Source organism: Pyrgilauda ruficollis, unplaced genomic scaffold (assembly GCF_017590135.1).
Source record: "Pyrgilauda ruficollis isolate IOZ18807 unplaced genomic scaffold, ASM1759013v1 scaffold40, whole genome shotgun sequence".
In the NCBI taxonomy this organism is placed as follows: domain Eukaryota; kingdom Metazoa; phylum Chordata; class Aves; order Passeriformes; family Passeridae; genus Pyrgilauda; species Pyrgilauda ruficollis.
Window position 1 is genome coordinate 5,492,854 of NW_024525490.1, and position 24,204 is coordinate 5,517,057.

A 24,204-nucleotide genomic window follows, 5' to 3' on the forward strand; every position below is an offset into this window, starting at 1 on the left:
GGCCGGCGGTTGCAGCGCAGCGGTCGCGGGCGGGGCCCGGCCCGGCGAGCCGCAGCACGGGCAGCGCGGAGCCGCAGAGCCGTGTGCCGCGGGGCCGTGCGGGACGGGAACGTGAGTCAGCACCGCAGCCCCCGCCGTTGTTTTGGAGCAGGAAGCTCAGCCCTCTGCCGCTGTCCTAGAGCGGCCCAAAGCAGCCGCAGCTGCTAAAATCGCCCGAGCTCGCCCGCGGCTGTTACGGGCCGGCCTCGGCTCGTCGGTGGCCGAGCGCCGCTAGGCTGGAGCTCGGGTCTCGGCTCTTGCTGGGGTTTCAGGCTCAGGCATGTCCTTGGGCTGCTACACTGCAGCTACGGCTGCTGGAGGAGTGTAGGTATTGGCGTGTTTTGTAGATAAAACCACGTTTTACGTATTTGGAAAAATACAGTAGCGTGATTCGAGTCAGAGTCGTGTATCACCTCTTGTGGTGTCACTGGTGATTGGGAGTGAATGATAGACACTTGTTGAATACAAATAGTCTACAAAGCCAAAGAAGGCATGAAATGGGAGATGCTGTATAATTAAACGAAACTTAAAAAGTGACATTATATAGTATGATTTGTTTATGTTTAGATAATGGAGTCTCATAACTCTGACAGCCTTCGCAAGAGTAAATCACCAGCTTCTGGAAGTGAAGATGAGATTGAGTTCATTGGAGTAAGTAGAGCTTGTACTGGAAATACCCTGCTTGTTGTAAAAAAGACACTTTCAGTAGTCCAGTAAACAGGAGAGGGGTCTTCATTGACTCATGATGATTATATTTCAATGTAAAGCATTACTCTTGAACATGAAGATAATTTTATTTGTGAATGTTTGTGGCAGAAAACAACTCGATCTTAAAGGTTTATGTGAACTTTCTTGGAAGGGTATAAGATGATGTCAGTTGGTCCTATGGAGAAAATGCAGTCTAGAGTGTCCAAGCAGGTGAGGGGGTTATTACAGTCATCTGTGAGTTATGTGAGAAGGGACTGTAGATAACTTTCCTGGTAATCGTATTGCATAGCATTTCACTTTATGAATAGTCCCTCTGAAGTTAATAGAATAAATCCCTGCTGATTCTGCCAATCAATGTTGAAATCACTGTATTCAGTGTAGAAGAGGAAGGAAATAATGGGTTAGAGGCCTTAAACAATCCTCTCAAATTGTGAGGTGCTCTTTATTGTGCAGCACCTAGTCTAATGCTGACATGCTTTGTGTGAATGTAACTTTAAGACACTTGTATCTGTTGGCTGTCCAAGAGAAGCAGAATGTTTTTCATGCTGCCTGTGTTCTGGTCTCAGTCTGTCATCAGCGAAGTGGTGCTGGATGGCAGGATTACATAGAATCATAGAATGTTTAGGTTGGAAAAGACCATTAAGATCATTGAGTCCAGCCATTAACCCAGAACTAAATCATATCCCTAGGAGCCACATCTACACATCTAAAGATGTTTTTCTTGAAGGAACAAATCATATTACTAAGGTCAAGTGATTCAATGATGCCAGTATTTTTAGTAGCTGTTTTTTTTGTAGGTTTGTCTCATTTTTTAACAATATGCTGAATAATTACCAGATTCCCTACCCCCATTCAACATACAGCCAAAGTTCAACATACAGACTTTTTCTGCAGTGGTATTTAGGTGCTCTAGTGTGGGGGATAGGTGGTTTTTTGCAAAAATTATTGGTTGGTTATCTCTGAGACATCTTAATATTTTGGTTGATTTGGGCAAAATTGATTGAGTTCAGAGTTCATTGTATACACACAAGTATCCATGTGCGTCTGCAGAGCAGGACTTGGGGTTGTTGGTGGATGAGCTGGCAATGTGTGCTTGCAGCCCAGAAATTCCACTGTGTGTCCTGGGCTGCATCAGATCTGGGGTCCTCAGCACAGGAAGGTCATGGACTTGTTGGAGCGAGCCCAGAGGAAGGACACCAGGATGATGGAGGGATGGAACATCTCTCCTGTGAGGAAGGACTAAGAGAATTGGGATTGTACAGTCTGGAAAAGAGAAGGCTTCAAGCTGACCTATTTGCAGCCTTCCAGCACCTGGAGGGAGTCCAGAAAAGATGGAGGGGGCTTTTAACTAGAGCATATAATGAAAGGACAAGGAACTTCAGACTATGTTTAGATTAGGTATTAGGAAGAAATTAATTTCTGTAAGGGTGGTGGGGCCCTGGAACAGGTTGCCCAGGTAAGTTGGGGATGCCCCCCATTCCTGGGAGGGAGGGAGCTTTGAGCAGCCTGGTCTAGTGAAAGATGTCTCTGCCCATGACAGGGGGACTGGGACAAGAGGATTTTTCCAACCCAAACCATTCTATGAGTCTGTGATGGTAACTGAACAGGCTTCACTTTCTTCAAGCTGGGCAATGAACAAGGATAGCTTGTATAGCTTGCAAGCATTGAAGGGCTGCTGGAGAACCAAGAGTAACTGAAAGAGAACTGAAACAAAGGAACTAAAATCAACACTTCTAGCTACCTCTTTTTGTCTTTGGCTTTGCCTGTGGATAGTAGGGATCCTTTGTGGTCCAAGTGACTATTGCTTCCAAGAGAGGCTTCTATATATAGGAAGATGACTCTGCTCAAATTTTTTGCAGGATTTATGTCCTGGGGTGAGTAGCTTACTATTGTAATTGATGAATATGAAGGGTGTGTGACCCTGGCCATCACCTAATATCAACAATATGTCTTCAGATCTCATTTGCTCCTCTGAGCGAAGGTGACTTTGGACTTTGCAAAAGGATTTCTAAACTGCTTGGCAAGCTTTAGATCTTCATTTCCATATAATAATGTGTATGACTGGAAACTTACACTCTTCATAAGTGTTAGGGATGTATGCCTCCTGATTCTCTGCATGTCTTTAAGACCCAGTGCACAAGATGGTACTGTTTACATCTAGTTAGAGAAGCTACTGGGGTATCTCAACCTGTGCTCATTTTGATGCATAGCAAGTAGCTGTAGGCCATGTGATCTGTGTTTTTCTTCCTTTTTCTCTTTTTTTTCTCCTTCTTTCAGTCAGATGTGGCTTTGGTGTGGGTTTTTTGTTTCTATGATCAGCTTTTCTTTGTGGTTTTGGGGTGTTTATTTTCTACTTCATTCACTTGTTCTAGAGTGTTTGAATTCATGCAGCAGAAATATGCTTTTGCTCCATCAAATAAGGATTTTTTGTCAATCTGCTGCTGCCAAAGACTTTCAGCTTTTGTAGTCCGATTCACCCTCATTCAAGAAACTTAAAATTATTCTTCCATAATTTTCCACCTTTTAATTCTTCGTTAAAACATATTTTGTCCATTTAAAATCATTACATTTTAAGCTTTACATACCACCAGAGAAATATTATTTAATCTACAGTGCAAGCTGTTATTCCTATGTTCTTAACATAGGATGGTCTTGCCCCCATTTTGCTTACTTGGGAAGGATAAGGCAAGAGTGAAGAAACAGACATTTTTAATGCCCTGTGAACAAATAATATAATTCAAGTTGCCACAGTTGGCACCAAGAGCATTGGACTTAGAGCAGAGTTAGTTAATATACCAAGTCAAGTAATGCACTAAAACATGGTAGTTACCAGTTAAGGATTTTGCTTCCTTTACCTCTGTGGTGTTAAATATTAGATACTCAGAATGAAGGATTTGTCTCTCTGGCTTTTAGTTGCATCACAGCAGGAGCTGAATAAAATGGTCATGGTGTTAGGAAGCAACTCTTATTTCTGCACCTATCCAAAGTCATCCAGGATCTTGAATTTCTGTATTTCCTAGGTTATAAAGTCAAAACTTACTAACTGCATGGTTGGTTCACCATGTTGGTCAGTTCTTAGCAGCCTTAAAAGTTGGAAGTCTGCTGGGACACAGATTTAGAGTACAAATAGCATAACTTGTCTTAATTTTTTAAAATTTGCTTTAATATAAACTTGTGATAATAAGTATTTTTGCATGTGTATACACAATTACTCTCACATAATTACTTGTCAAAGATAAGTTTGTGGTCACATACATGAAAGCTAGATTCATGTTTTCTGTATGCTAGTTTGTGTACAATTATGCAGAAGTTTAATTGTGCTGTTTAAGTAAACTGGGCATTTGGTCTGAATGCACATAAAGCTGAAACAACAAACAAAACACCTTATATGGTGTGTCAGTGCACAAGGTGTGTGTTAGCTAGGCCAGATCACCCACAGATGGAGTGAAATGAGGAAGGGCATGAAAGAGAGATCACAGTTTAGGGCTTTCAGAAAAAACTTTGGGATAAAAATGAGCTTCACAGAGCTCCTTGAGAAGTAACTCTCCTTGGAGATGAATGTGAGGCTTCATCTTTACCAGTCACCAGTTAAATATGATTGTATTAAACAGTTAAACTGGATATTTTGCTCAGTATAGTGAAATTACAGTTCTCTTGATCCTTCCTGGCAAAGGTGTGAATAACAGCAGAGATGCCACAGCTGCCTGGAGAATTAAAAACCTAGAAATTCGTCTACTCACAGAAGTAGCTGTGATTTTTGTTTGTTGCTCAGTGGCATGGCTATTGGTTTGTGAGAAGAATGGCTTTTCAAGATTGTTTAGGGAAGTAATTTAGAAGTGGATCATGTTGGGGGTTGGGGGATTTTTTAGGTTGGGTGTTTGTTTTAGTGTTGGTCGGTCTTTTTTGGGGGGTTTGTTTTTTTGGGGTTTTGTTGGTTTTGTTTTTTTTTTTTTTTTTCTTTAAATGTGAAGGATCTGCTGATAAGATGTGGAGAGTGAGCATCTCTTAGTGCTGGTACGTCTCCTAGTGCTGGTACATACACTTTTATGGTTTTGTTTGTTTTTTTTTTTTTTTTTTTTTTTTTCTTTAAATGTGAAGGATCTGCTGATAAGATGTGGAGAGTGAGCATCTCTTAGTGCTGGTACATACACTTTTATCACTTTCTGGGTGCCCAGTATGCCAGTATAGTCAGCTAGAGAGGCCCCAGCTTTCAGCTGTTTATGGAGAGCTTGTCCATATTGGTTTTTGTACATCACAGACTCTTTGTTGTCAAGATTTACTCCCCCACTCATCCAGTGGGGAGTTTACAACAGGTAGGATGAAGCTCTGTGATCCTCAGCTTCTTAACTCTCCTATAGTGATGGAATTCTCTGGGTTGGCATCATCTTTGTATTACTATTTAGTTGAACCATCTGGAAAATAAAGTAATTAAAACTCTCATAACTTTCAGTTTGTTGCTTGTCTTGTGTGGAGGTAAACAGTGCACAAAAATTGCATAGAAAATGGCACAGAATTTGGAAGGAAAAAGAACATTTCATGTGTGCAGAAAACATTTAAACAAATGTAATATTACTTGTGTTAAATTTATTGTTTTGATCACTTGAACTTCTAGGCTTGAAAGCAAGTTACTCTGCATTTCAGCTGTCAATTTTGTAAGTTTTCATTAGTTGTTGAACCCTGAGAGTAAGTAAACACAAATAAGAAAAATCTCTGCCCTTGAAGAAGCTGTTAGGATCAGAGCTGAACATTTCAAAACACATTATTGAGTAGTCAGTTACTAAAGGTTTAATTTCTTCAAAGCGTTGCAGAGCCTGTCAGTTTCTACAGAAGCAAATCTCCAGTGGATTTTTTTGAATATTTAGTTCAGAAAACCATGTTATCTTTATTTAATAATAGTTACTCTTTGTGGGTAATTGGAGGCTGGCAGCTAGATTCATAGAAATTTTTGTCATCTGTGCAAGATTTCATCCCTCTTCTCCCCAGTGAGACAGTGTGTGCCTGGCCAGCTGAACAGCTTTACTGCCTTGAAAGGTGGAAGAATGTAAAGAATGAGATGCATTAAGAGCAGCAGAGAGGATTCCATGCTGCTTTTCTCTCTGCTACTCATCATGAGGAAGTAGGTCATCCTAGCCTACCCTACGTAGATGATTGTTGATATATTGAAGAAACTGCCAATATATGGCAGAGATAGTACATTTTATCTCTGTGAAAGACAATTTAATGCTTTTGTGTGAGTGTTTTTAACACCTTTTTTCCAGGAAGGACCTTTAAGGCCTGTCCTTGAATGCATTGATCTCGTCAGCAGTGAGGATGAAGAACCTAACAGCAGTTCTTATTTTCATGTGAGTATGTTGTAATGTATTTTGGAACATCTTGGTGTAGTAAAATAATTAGTCTTCTGTATTTTTTCCCATCAGTTACTCTTCACAAAAGCATTGTTAGATGTATTTTTAACAAGTGCTAAATAACAAGTATTGAAATATTTTGATTTTTCTAGTTGCTATTGAATGAGAAGCAAGAATACCAGTACTTCACTTTTTCCAGAGCCACTTTTTCCACCTTGAAATGACTTGGTACTTTTATTTGTCTTTTAGTCATCTGAAAAAATGTTTGGAAATAAAATGTCACTTTACATGCAACCTCGGAATTCAGGGTGTCCAGTTTCTCTCCTGAAAACATACCTGGTCTACTACAAGGCCTTTTCTTTCTAAAATAACTCTTTAGGTACAATGTATGCGTTGAACAGTCTGGGTTTAGCTCAGTCTAATCCTCCATAATCCATTCTAAGAATGTACAAGTCAGGCTCATCAGTGTGTCTGTCCCCCAAACTTATTTTGCCTGCTCTGCATGGCCTTTGAAAGGGACATTGATAGACTCTACTAGAGTTGGTTTTGGCAGCAGTGACTATCTTTTGACTTTTGTTTTCCTGTGTTGCAGCAGAGGATGTTGGTAATAAACCTGATTGTTAAGGAATGGTGATCTACTGTTACATGCACAGGCTGTCATTACAGGGATCATTACTAAAGCTGTCTGTAAGAAGAGGAAACTACAGTATATGGCCTATCCTGTAGGCTAGAAATAGCTCACGATCTGCCTTTTTGAAGATAGTGGGCAGTGTTAGGGAAAGAACAATAGCAGTTTTCAGGTTTTTTAGATGGGCTGCATGTTTGCTTTGAAGCCAGGAGGGATTTTGTTTACTTAGAAGAACTTACTTAACTTTTCATTTGTTGGAGACTTGTAGGACACTCAGCACAATCATGCATGTTCCTCTACTGCATGATGAGGCTAATGTTTATGTTGAATTGCCTTGAATATGTGTGTGGGGGTGTTTTTGTTTGTTTTTAACAGAAACTACAGATGCTGGTAAAAAGGAAGAGAAAGCTACAGGGTAGCTGATGGAACTTAGGCTAAGAGTATCTTTACTGAATTATGTTGTGAGGGCATCACTTTTCGCTGCATTAGTGTCTGTTACATAACAATCACCAAATAAGAGTTTAACCTCCCAATTGCAGAGAAATACTAAGCGTAAGGATCACATTGACTATCAGAAGGAACGAGTTGCATCAACCCTGGATCGTCTGGCACGCCATGTTGAAGTAGAGAAACAGCAAAAAGAAGAGAAAAACAAAGCCTTTAAGGTATTGGATGTATTTTGGAAGAATTGCATAATGAAGGCCTTGTAATCACAAGTATCTTTGTTTTCACTATTAAGTAAATAAAAAAATTGGTGAGGCATACCTGGAATTAGCAACTAGACTTATGCTTCTGGGGCATTCATGTGAAGCACTACATGGACTTTGTCTTTTCAGTGGCTTTTAACTGATCAATTTTCTAGTCTTATTGCAGTTCCTAAGGGGGGGGGGGGCGAATTAAATTAAAGAAAACCACTGGCAAAAACTTCTTCTCTTGTTTGTAGATATTGCAGTGGAACCTTAGTATCAATTATTCTGATATTCTAATGTTTCAATTAATTGAAAAATAACAGTTATCACAAACCACCGTGCAGCAAGCCTTGCTATTTATCTGCTTTTGTTGGAGATTTTTGGGAAGCTGTTTGCTGCATTAAATCTGTATCAGGTAGTATTTCATAATGGGAAAAAAATTTCAATGTTTAAGGCATAATTTTAAAATTGAGTCCTGTTAGTTGCACTTTGCAGCCATTTGAAAAGAATGTATTTTGTTACGAACTGGGAGGTACAGTCAGTGGCTCAATGGTAGAACTGTTCTCAGTGGGAGCTGGACATCTTGAAGGAAAGGAATTTCAACAACTTGATGTAATTGAATAGGGAGGAATGTAAATCCAGAGTTGGGAAAATGTGCTGACTTCCCTGATTTTCTCAACACTGTTAAAGGCTTTTAAAATCACATAATTCTACTATAGTTACAGCTTGTTGCAGTCTATGGTAAACTGGGCAACTGTAGTACAATGAGTAAAAGGCTAGATTAGATACAGTCCAAGGTAGCCTTGAAGTCTGGAGGCCTCCATCCCTCTTATGTCTCTGGCACTTTGATTTGGCAATCTGTTTGTGTCTCCACATACAGTTCTTCAGCTGTAAAGTGGAGTCAGAGGTAACTGTGTAACTTTTAAAGCAGCTTGAGAATGAAGGCTAAAAGATCCTTTTGTTAAATACAAATATTTTCCTCCTGGTTGGCTCTTCACTCTTCATCACATAGTGCAAGCTGCAGAAGTAAATTTAGTCTTCAAAGTGAAAACATATTTTTCTTTTTTTTTTCTATTACATTTCATTTTTATTGTCTTAAGTAGAAGTCAGTCTAGTTGTAAGATTTTTTTCCCCTCACTTAGGTTTTTGTGGGTTTGTATTTTAGGACCCCATATGTAAGTTATGAGAAACATATTTAATATTTTTTCTTCTATTCTTTCAATTTGATCACAACATTGTCTGGTATGTTTTTTCCCGTAGGAAAAAGTTGATTCCCAATATGCTCATGGGTTGCAAGAACTAGAATTTATTCGGGAACACAGTGATACAGAAGCTGCAAGGTTATGTGTAGACCAGTGGTTAAAAATGCCAGGTAAGAATAGAAAACTAAGTTTGAGTGATGGGTTCTGAGTCCTGCATTACAGACTAGAACATGTGAAAATTGTGTTGAGCTTACAGGTGCCTTGTGCATAACCAAATCCTCCAATATTAATTATTCTAGAGTGTATAATTGGAAAGCTTCTGAACATTTATTTCCATGAAAGCTATTTTTGTAATGCTTTGCTACTTAGACTTCGTATGTTAAATTTTCTAAAAACCAGTAAGGCAATGTTATTTATTTTGTATGAGTCAAGTTGCCAGGAAGAAAAAATATGCTGTTGAGCTGCTGTTTAGGAAGGTGTAAGTAAGTGTAACTTCACAATCTTTAATGAATTTAAAATGCTGCCTGGAGTACCTGGAGGAAGGATGTCAAACTGTTTGAAAAGTTGTACTACTGGGAATTGAAGAGACAGTGAAAGAGCAGACTCACTGTAGTAGGATTGAAGGACAGTGAGTGGATTGTTAGTTTGCTTTTAAGATCACCACAGTTTGATTCTGGAATGTTTTAGGGCTTGTGTGTTATTTGTTTTCTTAAGCCTCTGTAATTCAGCTGCTGGTTAAGTACTTTGTTTTGGAACACAGGTCTGAAACCAGGCTCTGTTAATGGAGGAAGAAGGGATATTTTTAGGAGGACAGGTCAGACTCGAATCAACAGCAGTCCCAAATGTTGTCCTGTGATGCATTGCAACAGACAGTTTGATAATGTACATCTTCTTCTAGGTCACCTTCAAAGGTAAGAGATACATTGCAAGAATTCAGTGCCAGGAATAATTATGAAAGAATGTGCTCTTACTTAGGACATCAGCATCAAGTCTGCTTTTAACTGCCTGTACTGACAAAGGTCCATTTTGAGAGACAATTAATATGTTACAATTCATACAGATGAACTTCATGAAGGTTTTTTTTTGATGGTTTGGTTTAGTTTTTTACTTTGTGTGTGTGGTGTGTTTTCTTCATTCAGAATTGATGTCTTCCTCTTGTTGAGCATTTTTTAATATCTGAGGTTTTTTGAGAAGTCAGATTTCTGTACTCCAGTTTGGTTGTATCTTCATCCAAACTTGAAATAAACCAAAAGGCTAACTTACACAAGTTGATGGTAAGATAAAAAGGAAAGTCCCTAATGCAGAGAAAGAGGAACAAAAGCTATAGTCTGTGTTCATAGCTGATATTGCTAGTCAGTGCTCAGTGTGTCACTGTTCAATTCCAGCAGATGCTGCCTGTTCACTACTGAGTGTGTCCATAGGCAGGATGGTGAGAAGTTGAGGAGAGTGTCATGGGTTAACCCCCACAGGCAGCTCAGCCCCACACAGCTGCTCACTCATTCACACTAGTGGGCTGTAGGGTAAAGGTGAGAAAACTCTGGGCTGAGGTAAAAACAGTTTAATAAGTAAAGCAAAAGCTGCGTGCACATGCAAAGCAAAATAAGGAATTGACAGAGTTCTATCACATGTGATAATTACTTAGAGTGAAGTCATTTGTCTTTGCAACTATCTCCCCTTCCTCCACCCAACTTGTATTGCTGAGCATGATGTCTTATGCTGTGGGATGTCCATTTGGCCATTTGAGGTCAGCTGTCCCAGCTGTGTCTCCCAGCATCTTGCTGGTGGGACAGTCTGAAAAACAGATAAGACCTGGATACTCTGCAAGCACTGCTCAGCAATAACTAAAACTTCTCTGTGCTATCAACACTGTTGTTCATAAATCCAAAACAACAACCATGCTAGCTGCTAAAAAAATGAACTCCATCCCAACCAGCACTAGTAAAAATAAATAATTAAATGTCTGTGTAGGAAATTAGGGTTTTGTTAGTTCCCTTTAAAGCAGTATGATTTCTGTCCAGAGTGGCCATTTTAACACATAAGTTGTAGGGAGAATCATCTCTGTAGAGGATACATTTCATGATAGGGGAAGTAAGGAATTTTTATAGTTTAGATTGGTTTTTGTCTGATAGCTTCAAAGGACAGAATTTTCCTATTAAAAAAAAAGCTATTTGACTATTTAGAGGGGACTAGTTTGATAATTATTTCTTCTTCTCCAGGTTTGATCATTCTCCTTGTGACCCAACAGTCACATTACATGGACCCCCACATAATGCTTTTGCCTGTGTGATATGCTGTGAAAGATTTTCAACCTCTCAGCAGTACAGTGAACATCTTTTATCTAAGGCAAGAGTATAAGGATAAATAACTCACCTGACTGAATGTAGTAGAGGGCTTAAGACTTAAAATTATGTATTGGTTTTTGGTGGGGTTTTTGTTTTGTTCTTTCTTTACCTCGCTTTCTCTCTTCTCTCTTTTACGCTTTAATATTGTTTTCTCTGATTCTGCTGTGTTTCAAACACCTGGTGTAGCCTGGCAGTATTCCCTTTAGATGTAATATACAACCATTAGGTTGTACTTTTTGATATGCTTTCAAGAGGACCATAGTTCTGTCTTGAGCCTCTTGTCCACCTATTGGTGTTGTTGATAGATATTCCCTATTTTTTTGCATTTCCAAAACTGTGAAAGGTAAAGGCAGGAACTTAGGGTTAAATAACTTGACAGCAAGAGAAGCAGCCGAAAGAAGATGGGGGTTTTATTTAAGCAGTCTGGTGTTGAATTGGATAGTGGATAGCATTTTCAAAATTGGGTGTTCTGATAACAAATATTCTTGCCAAGTCTCCAGGAGCTGCACTAAATTTGGGGAAGTGTTAGACTTCCTGCAAGTCAGATTAAATTTTGCTTGTAGTAATAACTTGACAATTAGTCATACCTGACAAGCTGAAAGACTGCATTGTAGTGTGTCCCTGCCCTTTTTCCGTTGCTTCAAAGTTGTGTGCCTGTCATGTGTTCAGGGACATGAGCAGGAGTAGCAGCCAAGGTGGGGGAACGACAGTGAGTGTCTCTTGCAGACAGCGAGAAGATGGGATTACTTTGATATGTAAGGAATGGGGAGATAATCCTGATCAGAGCTCTAAGCATGTAATGAAGATTCCTGGAGTGATGTAGAAAGAGGCAAGCAAAAAGACCAGAAGCAGAACTAAAGGACTTTTGCCCTGAAGGCAGAGCTCTGAAGTTGATATAGCAGGCAAAGCAGGTGGAAGGAGTTCACTTCTACAGAAGACACAGAGCTTTTGGGCTACTCTGAGGAGCAGCATTTTGGGGAGTTAGAGGTTAGCAAGATTAGAGGAGAACTGACATGAGGTAAGACAGCTGCTTTATTGACAGAGGGAGCTTTTTCTGAGTGCCTGGGTAAAGGGAATAGCGAAGAATTGCTGGAGCCCATAGTCCCTGGGAACGTACTTGCTCCCAGTGGTGCAAGAAGGGGATGGAGTAATTGATGGTGTAGTAAGGGTGGATGAGTAGCTTGGTTTGACAGTGGTACTTTAGCCCCTTCCTTGTGTCTTGTGAGCTGAAATGCAGAGGGGTAGGCTGTAGGTAAATACAGATGTGGTAGCTGAAAACCTAAAAGTGAAAATACTACCACAGAAATGAGAGAGGAAAGGGAGGACATGAGAACTATGCCTGGTTTCTTGACTTAATTTTTTTTCCTAAATAGATAATTTTCTCTTCCAGCTAAATAAAAATGATGGGCATAAAAAAGGTATTCCTCCACAGCATATTCAGTGTTTTGCATGCCCAAAGTGCTTCCTCCTTTTCACCAAAAGAGATGAGTGTTGGCAGCATATGTCACAAGAGAAACACTTCGCCCAGGTTCCTGAACTGAGTGGTACGTTGCTACTAAGTGTACTGCTTTTAATTTTTTCTGATAATTCATCCTTGAGCTAGGGAGTAACTTATATTCTTCTGCTGAGTAAAAAAGCTTAAGGTTTTAAAGTTTGTTATTAATTAATTCTTATTTTTCTTTTAAGATCTTAAATGTGATGTTTTGAAATTCATATTTTTGTGTAGAAATTATTCCTCTATCGCACTTGCTGTAATGAGATGCTGTTGAGTCTCTCATATAAGCTTCTCATCCTCCAGTGACTCCATGCAACTACTTTCCTGTATAACTTCACATTTAGCTTGTTGATGGAGACTCAGAGCAAAACACCTAAATTTATTTTCAGTTCCAGTCAGAGTGGCAGTTCAGTTCCTTCCCCTTACTCTACTGTCTGTAGTGTGCTTGGAGGCTATTTTTCTTGTCAGTGTCCTTGGCATTCCTGATGGCAAAGACTTGTTAAAATGTCTTCTCCATATAATTGCAATTTTAGAGTGGTTAGCTGGAGCATTGCTGCTGGTCTGATGGCTTGCAAGGAATACGTGGCTGCTGAAGGCTGAAATCCTGGTTATGTTGTGAGCTGGCAACATCCTGAACCATGCTTAATAAATTCCAGAGGAAAGATCTGTCTGATCATGGTGTTGCAAACAGGGTTAATGCCCAACATAGCTGTACTGATTTTATTTTTGACATAAGCAATAGGCGTTAAAGCATTTACTTCACTGTTAGCTGGACTGCTAAGTGGTCGTGTTTTAGATGTTGCAACTCTCTGGACAAGCCTACATGGCCAAAAGCATTAATTTAGTTATTTCTCATCTTTGTAAATGTGTCTGACTTCTGCCATCCCCTAGAGTGGCTGCAGGAAATGTACAGAAAAGGCAGGCTTTGAAGGAATCCCCTGCAGGTCAAGTCAGTACTGCTGCCTTCTTGCAGTGAAGTGACAATCAGCTGCATGGTTATACTTTCCCTTATGCCTTGTCACGCTAATGTACTTTTATTCCCAAATAGGTTATTAATTCTGAATGTGATGACTGCAGATGCTTTTAAATTCAGGTCATAGGTTTTAAAAAAGATGACTGGTGAGCTATTGCTTTGAAAAGATTAAAAGCACAAGTTAGTGTTTTCTTCTTTAGAGATGGAGAGTGCTTAACTCAGAACAAAAAACTGAGTGCTCCATTTTTTACTTCGTATTAGTTAGGCTTCACGATTAATAATTATCAGCATGGCCTGAGATCTGCCAGTGAAATTAGCTGAAAGGCATAACCTCAAATTACTGCCTGCTGATCATCACATCTTTCTTAAACAGAAAAATCCAAGAAAATTTGCCTGCTGAGGTGCAGAACATGAACAATATATAACCCATAAACCATTTTCTACTATCTTTTCAGTAGAATTTTCTTACTCTGCTGGTACTAGGAGTCACCTGTGGATTATATACTCAGAACAACAGAAAGTCCTGCATCTAAAAATTAACATTAAGGATGGGAAAGAAAGAAAGATATGGTCAGGGTATCTGGGAACTTGTTAAATAAGGTGTGTGCTCTTTCAGAAAAAATACTGTATGGCTTAAAACAAAATTTTATGTAGTAAGAGTAGATAGCTGGTAATAGGTGGAGGAGAAGAAGGTAAGAACCTTCCTACGAGAGATATTGACCTGGCATTGTAGAAGAAGGAAAAGGGAAGTAAAATCAGTCACTGAGTACAAAAAAGCAAAATGCAAACAGATTCAGGTATAAGATAGTTACAGAAGTTAAAAAAAATCAGGATTTAGTTACAGCTTCCATTGCACAGTTACTGTAGCTCAGCTGACATTTGTTAACTTGCATTCTGAACCCTGTGGCAGACAAGTAACAATAGTAATTATGTCATCAGAGAGCTGAAATTCTGTTGGAAAACTCTAACGTGTGGTTGCACTTTCTACCTTTCTGTTTTACAGATGCAGCGAAGTCTGGCCATCCACTACCTTTTCCATCCTTTGCAAAGAACCTCTTGATATCTCTGTGCAAAGAGGTCTCCTTCCAAGTGAAGTGTATGTCCTGCTTTAAGATACTGCGCTCACATATGGAATTAACAGCTCATTTCAGGTTTGTGAAAGGCAGTTGTCTTTATAATGTGAACATCCATCGATCAATGACAGGTGTGCAGACATGCTTTTAGTGATACTAGTGGATTTCAGGGCAGCTAGGACCATCTGAATGTTGACTTCCTGAATAAACAATCAAAAGCCTGCCCATAACTTTACTGCAGAAAGATGATCAATGTCAGGATCCTTTTTGTATTTTCTTTAACAGAGCAACAAAAGCTTTTTACTATTCCATTATTTCTAAGTTGACAGCATTTGATTTTGAAAATGTACAGTCAGAAACATAAGCATCAATCTACATGCTAGCTTTGGAAATTAGCACCTAATTTTCTTCAAATTTCAGGGACTAAATGTACATTGCATGGTTTTGTTGGCAAGCTGGAAGGTGGGTTCAAGTACATAGTGCATGGAAACAGTGCGCTCTTACTGCTGTAGCTACTTGGTAGTATATCAAGTACATCTGAAAGTTTACAAATGTTTCAGGTGGTGATATAACCTCTTAATGTTTTTTATCCATTCTAGAACACGTTGTTATAATTCTGGGCCCATGGCACTGTCAAAAAAAAGCATCTCCCAAGTTGCAGAGATATTTAAAATGAAAGGTTACTGTGAGAACTGTGATGAACTGTTTGCTGATAAGAATCAAATGACCCAACACAAACAAACCACTCAGCATAACATTAGAGTTTTTACTACACTGGAAGAGTCAATCTTGATGTTCTGCCATGTCAATGGAAAACATAAAAATCAGTCTCATTTGGCCTACATTGTGGAACGGTCAAGACCACTGCTTAAAAGACATTTGAGTCCAGATGAGTCCTCCAGTGAAATGGGGTCTAGCCCTTCAAAACGCAAGAGTAATTCAGAAGATAAAAGTGAAGATAAAGTTGCAAACCAAAGTCAAGGTAGTGCCTCCAAAGTAAAAGCCTGGTTTTGTGAATGCCTTCAAAAGTTTTCTACAGAAGAGTCAGTAGAAAAGCACATTTTATCAGCAAATAGGATCTGTCACAAGTGTGCTGTGTGTGGAAAGCTGGCTGAAAATTCCAGCATTATCCGCCTGCATATGAGTCGATTCCATGGAGGAGCACACTTGACTAATTTTCTGCTCTGGTGCAGAGCATGCTCTGTAGATCTTAGAGAAGAGGATATTATGAGACATGTAACTGAATTTCATGGTGGGCATAGTTACTACTATGAGCAAGAAGCTGTAGAAGATGAGCCTATGCCATCTGCTTCTGACGCAGTGAGCATTTCTGCAGGTGGAGATAAAGACTGCAATTCTGGCCCTGTGGAAGTGTCCCCTGAAAGTGGTCCTGTTGTGGGAAAATGGCAGTGCCGCATTTGTGAGGAGATGTTTGAGTCTGAAGAGAGCGTTCAACAACATTGCATGTCCTTAGAAAGCCATGCATTTCACAGGTACTCATGTGGCATATGTAGAAATCATTTTCGGAAAGTAGGAACACTACAGCGGCACTTCCAAGAGCATCATAATCAGGAGATGCAGACTAAATACTTCTGTGGCCTTTGTGGTAATCTCTTCTTCAACACAGAGGAAGAATTTCTAATCCATTACAAGGCACTTCATAGCATGGACTATACCTTTGTGCCTGAGCAGATGGAACTGTCAATAAAAAAAGATGAGGACTTCCTCCCAGTCGAACAGGGAGACCGCTTAACCTGTGGCTGCCGGACAACTTACATCTCCAAAATAAACAGGAGGAACGATCATGAGAACTGTCAGAAGGCCATGCTGCAGAAGGGAAACTTATGGTTTCGATGCTGCTTGTGTTCTGCAACGGCACAGAATATTGCTGATATGAACAGCCATCTCAAGAGTCACAAGTCAGTAAAATCTAAGGGAGAGATGTATGTTGTTAGATGTGCTGCATGCAACAAAAACTTTGATGATCTTCAAAGCGCGCATCAGCATTATCACATGAAACACTGCTTCTTGCAGAAACCTGATCTGTCAAGTCTTGCATCAGAATCAGAAGACGCAGTATTCAAGTTCTCAGCAAGTGGGGCTTGTGTGGTCAGAAAACCTCACAGGCAACGATTTCAAGCATCTCCATCCAAAACTCAGGACAGACCACAGTTTTCTTCTCTGCAAAGCCCAAGAGAAGGAAAGAAAATAAAAACTGAGGACTTAGAACAGCCTGAAGAGCTTAGTGAAAGTACGTAGAAAATTTCTTTCGGCATTAGAAAAGTATTGCTGTCCTTAACACACTCTGTTTCATTGTCAGTACATGTCACATACCATTTGGTTGCATCCAGTCTATAAATGAGCTCAGAATTTAGTACCTGTTATTTCTCAAATACGGAATTCTCAGTAATTGGGTTTCCAAAACTCTTGACTCCAGAATTTATGTTATATGCCATTTGTATGAAATCCTGGGGGGGGAGGGGGGAACCAAAAAGGCAGATGTGACAATTCTGAGACCGAAACATTTGATTTTCAAATTAGTTTGGAGCATAATTTGGTGTTGAAAGGAAGAGGACCGTCAAGGACATCCCAGTTAGGGATCTAATGCCTAGAAGTGTAAAAGTGATTGATCATACACATTCAAAAGAAACTTGCTTTTTTTATATGTATTTATGAGCCTTTTAGTGCTTTCTGTGTGGGCAATGCTGTTATACCATCATCTCAGCTTTCTTAGCTTGCCAAAAAGCTGAGAATTTATATTCCGGGTATGTATTGTTTTCTTGTGTTCAGAAATTGGAAGTGTTTCGTGATTACTGGGGGTGTCATAATGCTTTTGATTAGGAGGTTGACATTTTGAGCAAAAAGAGCATATCTGAACATTTTATGTGCTTTTATGCATGCAGGCAGTTGAATGTCACAGAGACTTGCAATAGTCAGGGGTACCCAGCTGGATATTAAATGAGTTATTAAAATGTCTTGGTGCAGAATGACAGCTCTCTGTGCTTACCACAAAACTATCCAGGTCTACACCATCATATAGCCAGATTCTACTCTTCTCTCTAATTTGTGCATTATTAAGTGCTAATTCAGTTGATCTATGCAGTCACCAAATAACATAATGTTTTGTAGCTTTTCTTTTTGTGACTTTTCGCTTACATATGTGATTAGAAGAGTTTTCAAAAGCGAGTTGGTTGACCAGAAAGTCACATGAATTTTAAATGTGTCCTTTTTATCCTGTTGAAGATGGTGAACTTCCTGATCTTGACTATCTGAGTACCATGACTCACATTGTGTTGGTGGATCTGGACAACTGGGGAAGCTTTTTCACACAGCTGCCAGCTAACCTGAACCAAGGGACATTTATCTGGGGTTTTCAAGGTAAAAAATGTTTGAAGTAAATTAAAATATAAGTCTACACATGTGCTTGAGCAGAGATTCCTTGAACCTGAGAGAATGAAGAGCAGGAGCAAGTAGGCAGTAGGCTTCTAAAGTTGCTTCTTGAACTTTTCAAACTCCATCTAAATCTCCACTGCTTCTACTAATTCTTGTAGAATACTTCCAGAATTACAGAACTCTTTAGAAGTCTTTCTGGCTTCCCTTATGAACTTACTTCAGCTATATCATATTTTCATAATTATCAAGGCACCCATAATACTCAGAGATCATATTAACTCCTAAGTCCTTCTCATAAGGCTGGGATTTTTTATTTTTGTTTGATTTTTTAGTTCCAGAAGGCATGATTTTGCACTCTTAGACTTCTAATTTTGTTCTGTCTCTGGCCTGTTCTGTAGAGAGTGGTCCTGGTCATCCTGTACAACAATAGGTGTATGTCCCATCTTACAGATAGCAGTGATTGATGGCTCACATTGTCATGGGTTTCATAGAATGATAGAATGGTTTGGGTTGAAAGGGACCTTAAAGATCATACCATTTTGCAAAGTCTGCCAGTAGCATCTCTTTAACTTGATGCTGTTGCTTATTTGACTGTTTTTGAACCAACTGCTTGTCCACCTCATGCTTTTTCTACAGGTTTTTTCTGTATCTACCTTTACAATTATTTTGTCTGTGGTACATTGATCTCTTCAGTAAAATATAGATAAGGGATACTTTTATAATATTAATGGCCTGGAACACAGGCATCATCTTACCAGATTTATAGGTCTGGTATGTTTTACACTTTGTAAACTCTGTTGCACTTCCTTGCTAAGTTTTTTTTCATTATCTCTTCCCATAAAAGATAATCAAGGCTGTTCTGAAAGCTGAGAGTTGTCATGCTGCTCAGGTTGTACAGAAAGGCCTGTTGATGCCTGGGTCACTTTTTTTTTTCTCTTAGAAACAAATTTTCCAGTTAGCTGATGAAGGCAGAGCAAGTATAGCTGTTAATGTAGAGTGGCAGAGATTCAGTCATCTGTGCTCCTGAACCTGTAATCTGGTGTCTGCTTGTTAGGAGTTTTGTGCCCAGAGATGTTCCAAACCCAGGTGCCTCATGGCACAGCACAGCCCATATCAGCACCACTCAATTCTTTACTTCCTAATGGGTTTGCTACATGCAGGCTGCCTCATGGGAATGGCCCCTGAGGCACCTGAACTAAAAAAATATGCTAAAGAGTTACTAGTGAATAAAATAGACCAAATTCATGTTAAAGAAAAATTTACCAGTTTTAGTGTAAACTATATTGGTTTTGAGCCTGGGAACACTAAGGCTCCCAGACACATTTGGATCTGTTGTTGTAGGTACCCTCTCATAATAATGATTTGTACAGTTACGTGAGGCATGCTACTCTTGTTTGTTTAACCTGTGAAAATATAGCAACACTTTTTCCTACATTTCCCAAAAAACATTTCTGAATTTTAAATTACAATTTTTGTACTATATATCTGCATTATTTCTATTATTCCTGTTTCTAGTATAGCCTTAGCTTTGCTTTGAGTTCCTCCATTGTATTGTCTGGACTCTGTATTGTTTCTGTCTTCAGATACTCAGTTGTCTTTAATCCATTTGTGGGCTAACAAATGACATAAATACAGGTCTGTCATTGTTTTCAGCTGCCCCGGTCAAATGCTTATGTTGTACATTTATACAGCCAAAAACAGGGCTGGTGATTACAAGTCTTTCCCAGATAGCAGTGGCTGAGGGCAGACAAGAACAACTTACAAATAGCATTTTTTTCTTATGGACAGGTTCCACTAAATCATTTCTGTGTAGACTCTTAATAAATCTTAGCAATCATTTTTGATATCATCTTCTTGCCATTAGGCTGAAAAGGCAGGGGGGAAACAGGAGCAATCTACTGAGGAATGCTTTGCTTTGTCAGGCTGTGAGTGGACACGTTGATGTAAAGCATCCTCTGCAGCCTGGTTACTTGAACATCGATTTCCCATGTCCTCATGTGAAGTGCCATCAATGACTGCTTTCATTTTCCATTCAAAATCCTTTCTTACATCCAGCCACTCTATCATCTAGCAGATAAAGTAACATTTTGTTGTTGTCTGCAACTCCATGTTGCAGACCCATTATTTGTTAGTCATTGGTATGTTAAAAAATTCTTACTCACTCTGGTCAAATTGTCCTTCCATTTTCTTGCCTTTTTATGGTGCCATATGTATTTTTATGGGGCAAGCTTCTCTGGTTTTTGCAGTCTGGTACTGGTTTTGTCTGTACTCTGCTCATCTTTATTATCCACCTGTTTTCTTAGCCTGTTAACTACATGTTTAGCATACTTTTTAGAAAACTCCTGCACTTTTTTCCCAGTTGCAGCCTCATTTTGCTCATCCTTGACTGCATCCATGGGTTTGTCAGGACTCAAGCATTTCTCTGAGCTGTTGCTCCAGATTTTGGATCCTCTTATTATTTAATGAGTTCTGACATGGGATGTGTCAGGCAGTTATAGTGCACGTTGACTGTGTAACTCCTGTGGTACAGGTTTCCCTAAGAGAAGCATTTCTGTTCCTTGTACTATGTTTCCAGAGCTGTTCTGATTCTGCACATTAACCGTAACTGTGCTTCAAACTGGAGAAAAACACATCCTTGTGTCTAAAAGCACATGATATCTAGAAGATAAGCTTTTCAGAATTTGAAGAAAAAATATTGTACAAAATTGATAGAGTAGCATCAGGCCAGCTACTTTTTTTTTCCTTCTCTCTAAGGAACAAGAAGGCTGGGGGGATTTGGGTTATATGGTTTTCTTAGCTTTGACATTGGTCAAAATAAATTCTGTCTTTAAAGACAGTTTTATATTTACTGTTGCCTTCTTGTGCTCTTAATTCATAGAGGTGTTTCTACCCAAACCTGTGGTTTGTTTGTTTTTCATGTTTGGTTTTATTATTATTAATATTATTCCCCTTCACTGTATAGGAGGATACAGCAACTGGAAGCCTCCAGTGCATTGCAAAATTTACAATTATCTTAAGAGGATTGGATGTTTCTTCCTTCATCCCCGTTGCAGTACCAGAAGAGAGGCAGCAGACTTTGCTCTCTGCGTTCATGTAAGTTAGGGCACGCTTGCTTTATTGTGTCCTGTACCCAGAGAAGGTGGCAGATGGTATCTGCTGTTGATGTTAAGTACTAATTGCAGATGACATTTTTAGATTCTTTCCATGACACTTCTGTGTCCCCTATAAAGAATGATAAACCTGGATTGAGTGGAGTCATGTGGCTGAGAAATGACTTAAAAATTAGCCCGAATAGGACAACAGGCTGTTGTGGAGGGGAAGGGAGCTGGTTAGGGAATGAAGAGTAAAAAACCTGCACTTCTTACAGTTTCTCTTTGAGAGTGATATGTAATTCCTTTGTCTCTCTTTAAGTAGCCCGAATCTCAAGCCATCTTTACAATGGAGTTGAATGGGTGCTGCTTTCACAGACCCTGTTGAGCTGACAAAGAGCAGTGCATTTATTCAGTAAACTTTGGGCTTTGGCAGGGTTGGGGATGTGCAGGTGAGGGACGGGAATCTGGGATTCCACAGGGCCTTGTGTTCCTAATGTAGTATAGATTTTAAGGTTGGAAAAGACCTTCTACATCATTAAATCCAGCCATCAACCCAGCAACCACTGTCATTAAGCCATGTCCTTAATTGCCACATCCACATGATTTTTGAACACTTGCAGGGATGGTGACTCCACTGATTCTCTGGGCAGCCTGTTCCAATGCTTGGCAGCCTTTTCAGTGAAAATCTAAACCTCCCCTGGTGCAGATTGAGGCCATATAGTGCTTCATCAGTTAAATAAATTACTACCTGTCTAACTGTATAAGCACATTTTTGCAACAGTGGTTTTATGTTTCATCATGCTTTTTGTTACTTTTAAAATGCTCTGCAGAGATGACTTGTTTTATGTAGAGACAGTTCTAAAATGCTGCTTTTTAGGATTTGTTCCATATTCCATCTGTACTGTTCTGGTAGCCATCACAAGTATCTATTGTGCATAGAGAAGAAATGAGCATCAAACTTGTGAAACAGTGCCTTTCACAGTGGGGTGATGTGGCTTGGATCATAAAGGCAGGAATAAATTGCTGTAGAAAACTTTCCAATGAAGAACTGTCTTGCATAAAGCTAGCCAAATGCCGTGAGATAAAAACATGGTCTCTGTTCAACACTTATTTGTTTTGTGTAGGCTGGTCGTTTGGATGAGCACCTGCCCAAGCAAATTCCTTTCACTGTTCTTTCTGGAGACAAAAGCTTCCTGGAACTGGAAAACCAGTTTAAAATGACCCAGCGGTCAGCTCGCATCCTGAATCCTCATCACATTGAAGGAGACATGATGTGTGCCTTGCTAAACAGCATTGCAGATACCACAAAAGGTAGAAAGTAAACATTAAACACAATTTTTCCAGTAAACTGATAGTTCTTTCCAATAAAAAAATGGAACACTTACACTGGTTACATAAACTGTTGCTTGGTGCTTCTTGTATTGTAGTGGTACCTCAATGAATAATAGATTAGAAAATCATTATGCTTGGGCATGTTTTGAAAACATACTTAATTAAGCATTTTTATTCAGTGTAAAAAACTGTCATCCCTGTATTCTTTATTATATCAGGAGACAAAGCTGATGTTTGAGTCTGAAAACTCCTTTCTAGTTCAGGAAAAGCTGTTTAAAGCACTCTTGTGTGCATAGTTAGTTATCAATTTGTTCTCACATCTGTTTGGCTTGATTTATTGTGTGTCTGAAACAAATGTGACCCTGCTAAAGCATCATTATTTCTCAAAATACTTCTGTCTGTTTTAACTTGGACCTCCTAGCTACTTCCTATCACTTGATAAGTGAATTCACTGGCACAACTCACACACCCATTTGGAGAAAAAAAACTCAGTGGAAGTTTTTGAGTTCTCTAAAGTGCCGGATTCTAATGGCATGCTAAAATGATTACATTGGTTTTATATAGGATAATCGAAGAGGATTGAGCCAGCTCATTTTCATGCAAAGGGTACCAGAGCTGAGATGAGTTTTAATATTTATCAGCATTTCAAAGTATTTTGCCGTTTTCCTGAAAGACTTGACATTTTATTGTAGACATTTTTGCTTTTTCTGGCTTCTTATTGTGATTTTGGAGAGTTGTAAATTCATGGAATTTTAGAGAAAGTTGTTTCTGAATTAGCCCTAAGCAGTTTTATGAGAATTTATACTGCTAGTCTTGATACAGGTTTATGAGAGCTATAACATGGTGCTGCTGTTCCACAAAGAAGATTGGAGTGCTATCTCTGAATGATTAATTGGCATTGACTGATAAAAGGAAAAAAAATAGGATAATTAAACAGCTTTCTGGAGAAAAAAATGTGGTGAACTGGAATTGATTTAAATACTTTTGATACAGAAAAGGTGCTTACAGAGTTTTCTGGCCACCCCAGGCATTAGAAGTTTCTTAATTTAACACTTCTTTCAGTGTCCTTTACTGCATTAATATTTACTATTATGGTAATTGGCCCTACCTGGAGGCTGCAAACCTTAACTTGCTGCCTGGATGCTCCTTGTGTGTTCCACTTGAGTTGCACATGTGGTCATTATAAAAAAAAATCCTTGAACAGGAAACTGATGAAATGACACGTGATTCCTTTGGCTGTTAGCATTCCTTAATAAACTTGTAAGGAACATAATTGTTCCCTTTTTGTAGTCAGTCTTAGCAAGGGTGGACCCAAACAGCAAAAGCTGCCTTTGTCTCTGTTGTGTATTAAAACAGAGTATTAGAGGCTTCACTGTTCATAATAGGTCTGTATTTGCTGCATTGTGGGATGATATTGTTACCAAGAGTTTATAAAGTTTTTCTTTAAAAAGATAAAGCCACCAAATAGTACACACACATTGTGTGGCTCAGCAGCATCAGCCATCATTTGCAAGTCTTAATGTGGCAAAACCGGTATTGGAGGGTTGAGATGGAAAGTCGTGCAGTGTATCATAGGCTGGTATAACTTGTTGACCTGTTACAGAAAAGCAGCTGAGTAAAAGGAAATGCAAACAAGAATTGCTTGCTTTGTGACTTTCTTAAGCCTATGGCTGTTATTCTGGAGAGAGAAGTAGGTGAGAAACAGGACAGAGGATCATGTTGAAAAGTATCAGACTGTTGTTGGTATTGGATGAGCTGCAAAATGAAAAAGTTCTTTCCCTAAATCACCTTGACAGAGCTATCATTAGCTTCTGAGCACCTGGATTGTCTTTGGATGTGGCAATCTGACAGGTGCATCTTGTGAACTGTTTTACCAGCACAGCTGCTGTGGGA

General features: G+C 39.2%; 1 protein-coding gene across 3 annotated transcripts in view; it reads left to right on the plus strand.

Moving 5' to 3' along the window:
- The window catches only part of ZNF451 (zinc finger protein 451), a 33,895-nt gene that overhangs the window by 357 nt on the left and 9,334 nt on the right, over window positions 1–24,204 (plus strand). For 2 of the 3 annotated variants that reach the window (XM_041477457.1, XM_041477459.1), the window contains exons 2-13: window positions 607–690; window positions 6,006–6,089; window positions 7,260–7,385; window positions 8,670–8,781; window positions 9,372–9,522; window positions 10,828–10,954; window positions 12,344–12,497; window positions 14,425–14,572; window positions 15,094–16,745; window positions 17,738–17,872; window positions 20,850–20,980; window positions 22,104–22,290. In XM_041477457.1, the coding sequence (XP_041333391.1) occupies window positions 610–690; window positions 6,006–6,089; window positions 7,260–7,385; window positions 8,670–8,781; window positions 9,372–9,522; window positions 10,828–10,954; window positions 12,344–12,497; window positions 14,425–14,572; window positions 15,094–16,745; window positions 17,738–17,872; window positions 20,850–20,980; window positions 22,104–22,290 (3,088 nt within the window). In that variant the 5' untranslated portion in view covers window positions 607–609. Of the gene's footprint in view, window positions 1–6; window positions 112–606; window positions 691–6,005; window positions 6,090–7,259; window positions 7,386–8,669; window positions 8,782–9,371; window positions 9,523–10,827; window positions 10,955–12,343; window positions 12,498–14,424; window positions 14,573–15,093; window positions 16,746–17,737; window positions 17,873–20,849; window positions 20,981–22,103; window positions 22,291–24,204 lie in introns of those variants that run through there. The other variant, XM_041477458.1, reaches the window with a different exon arrangement.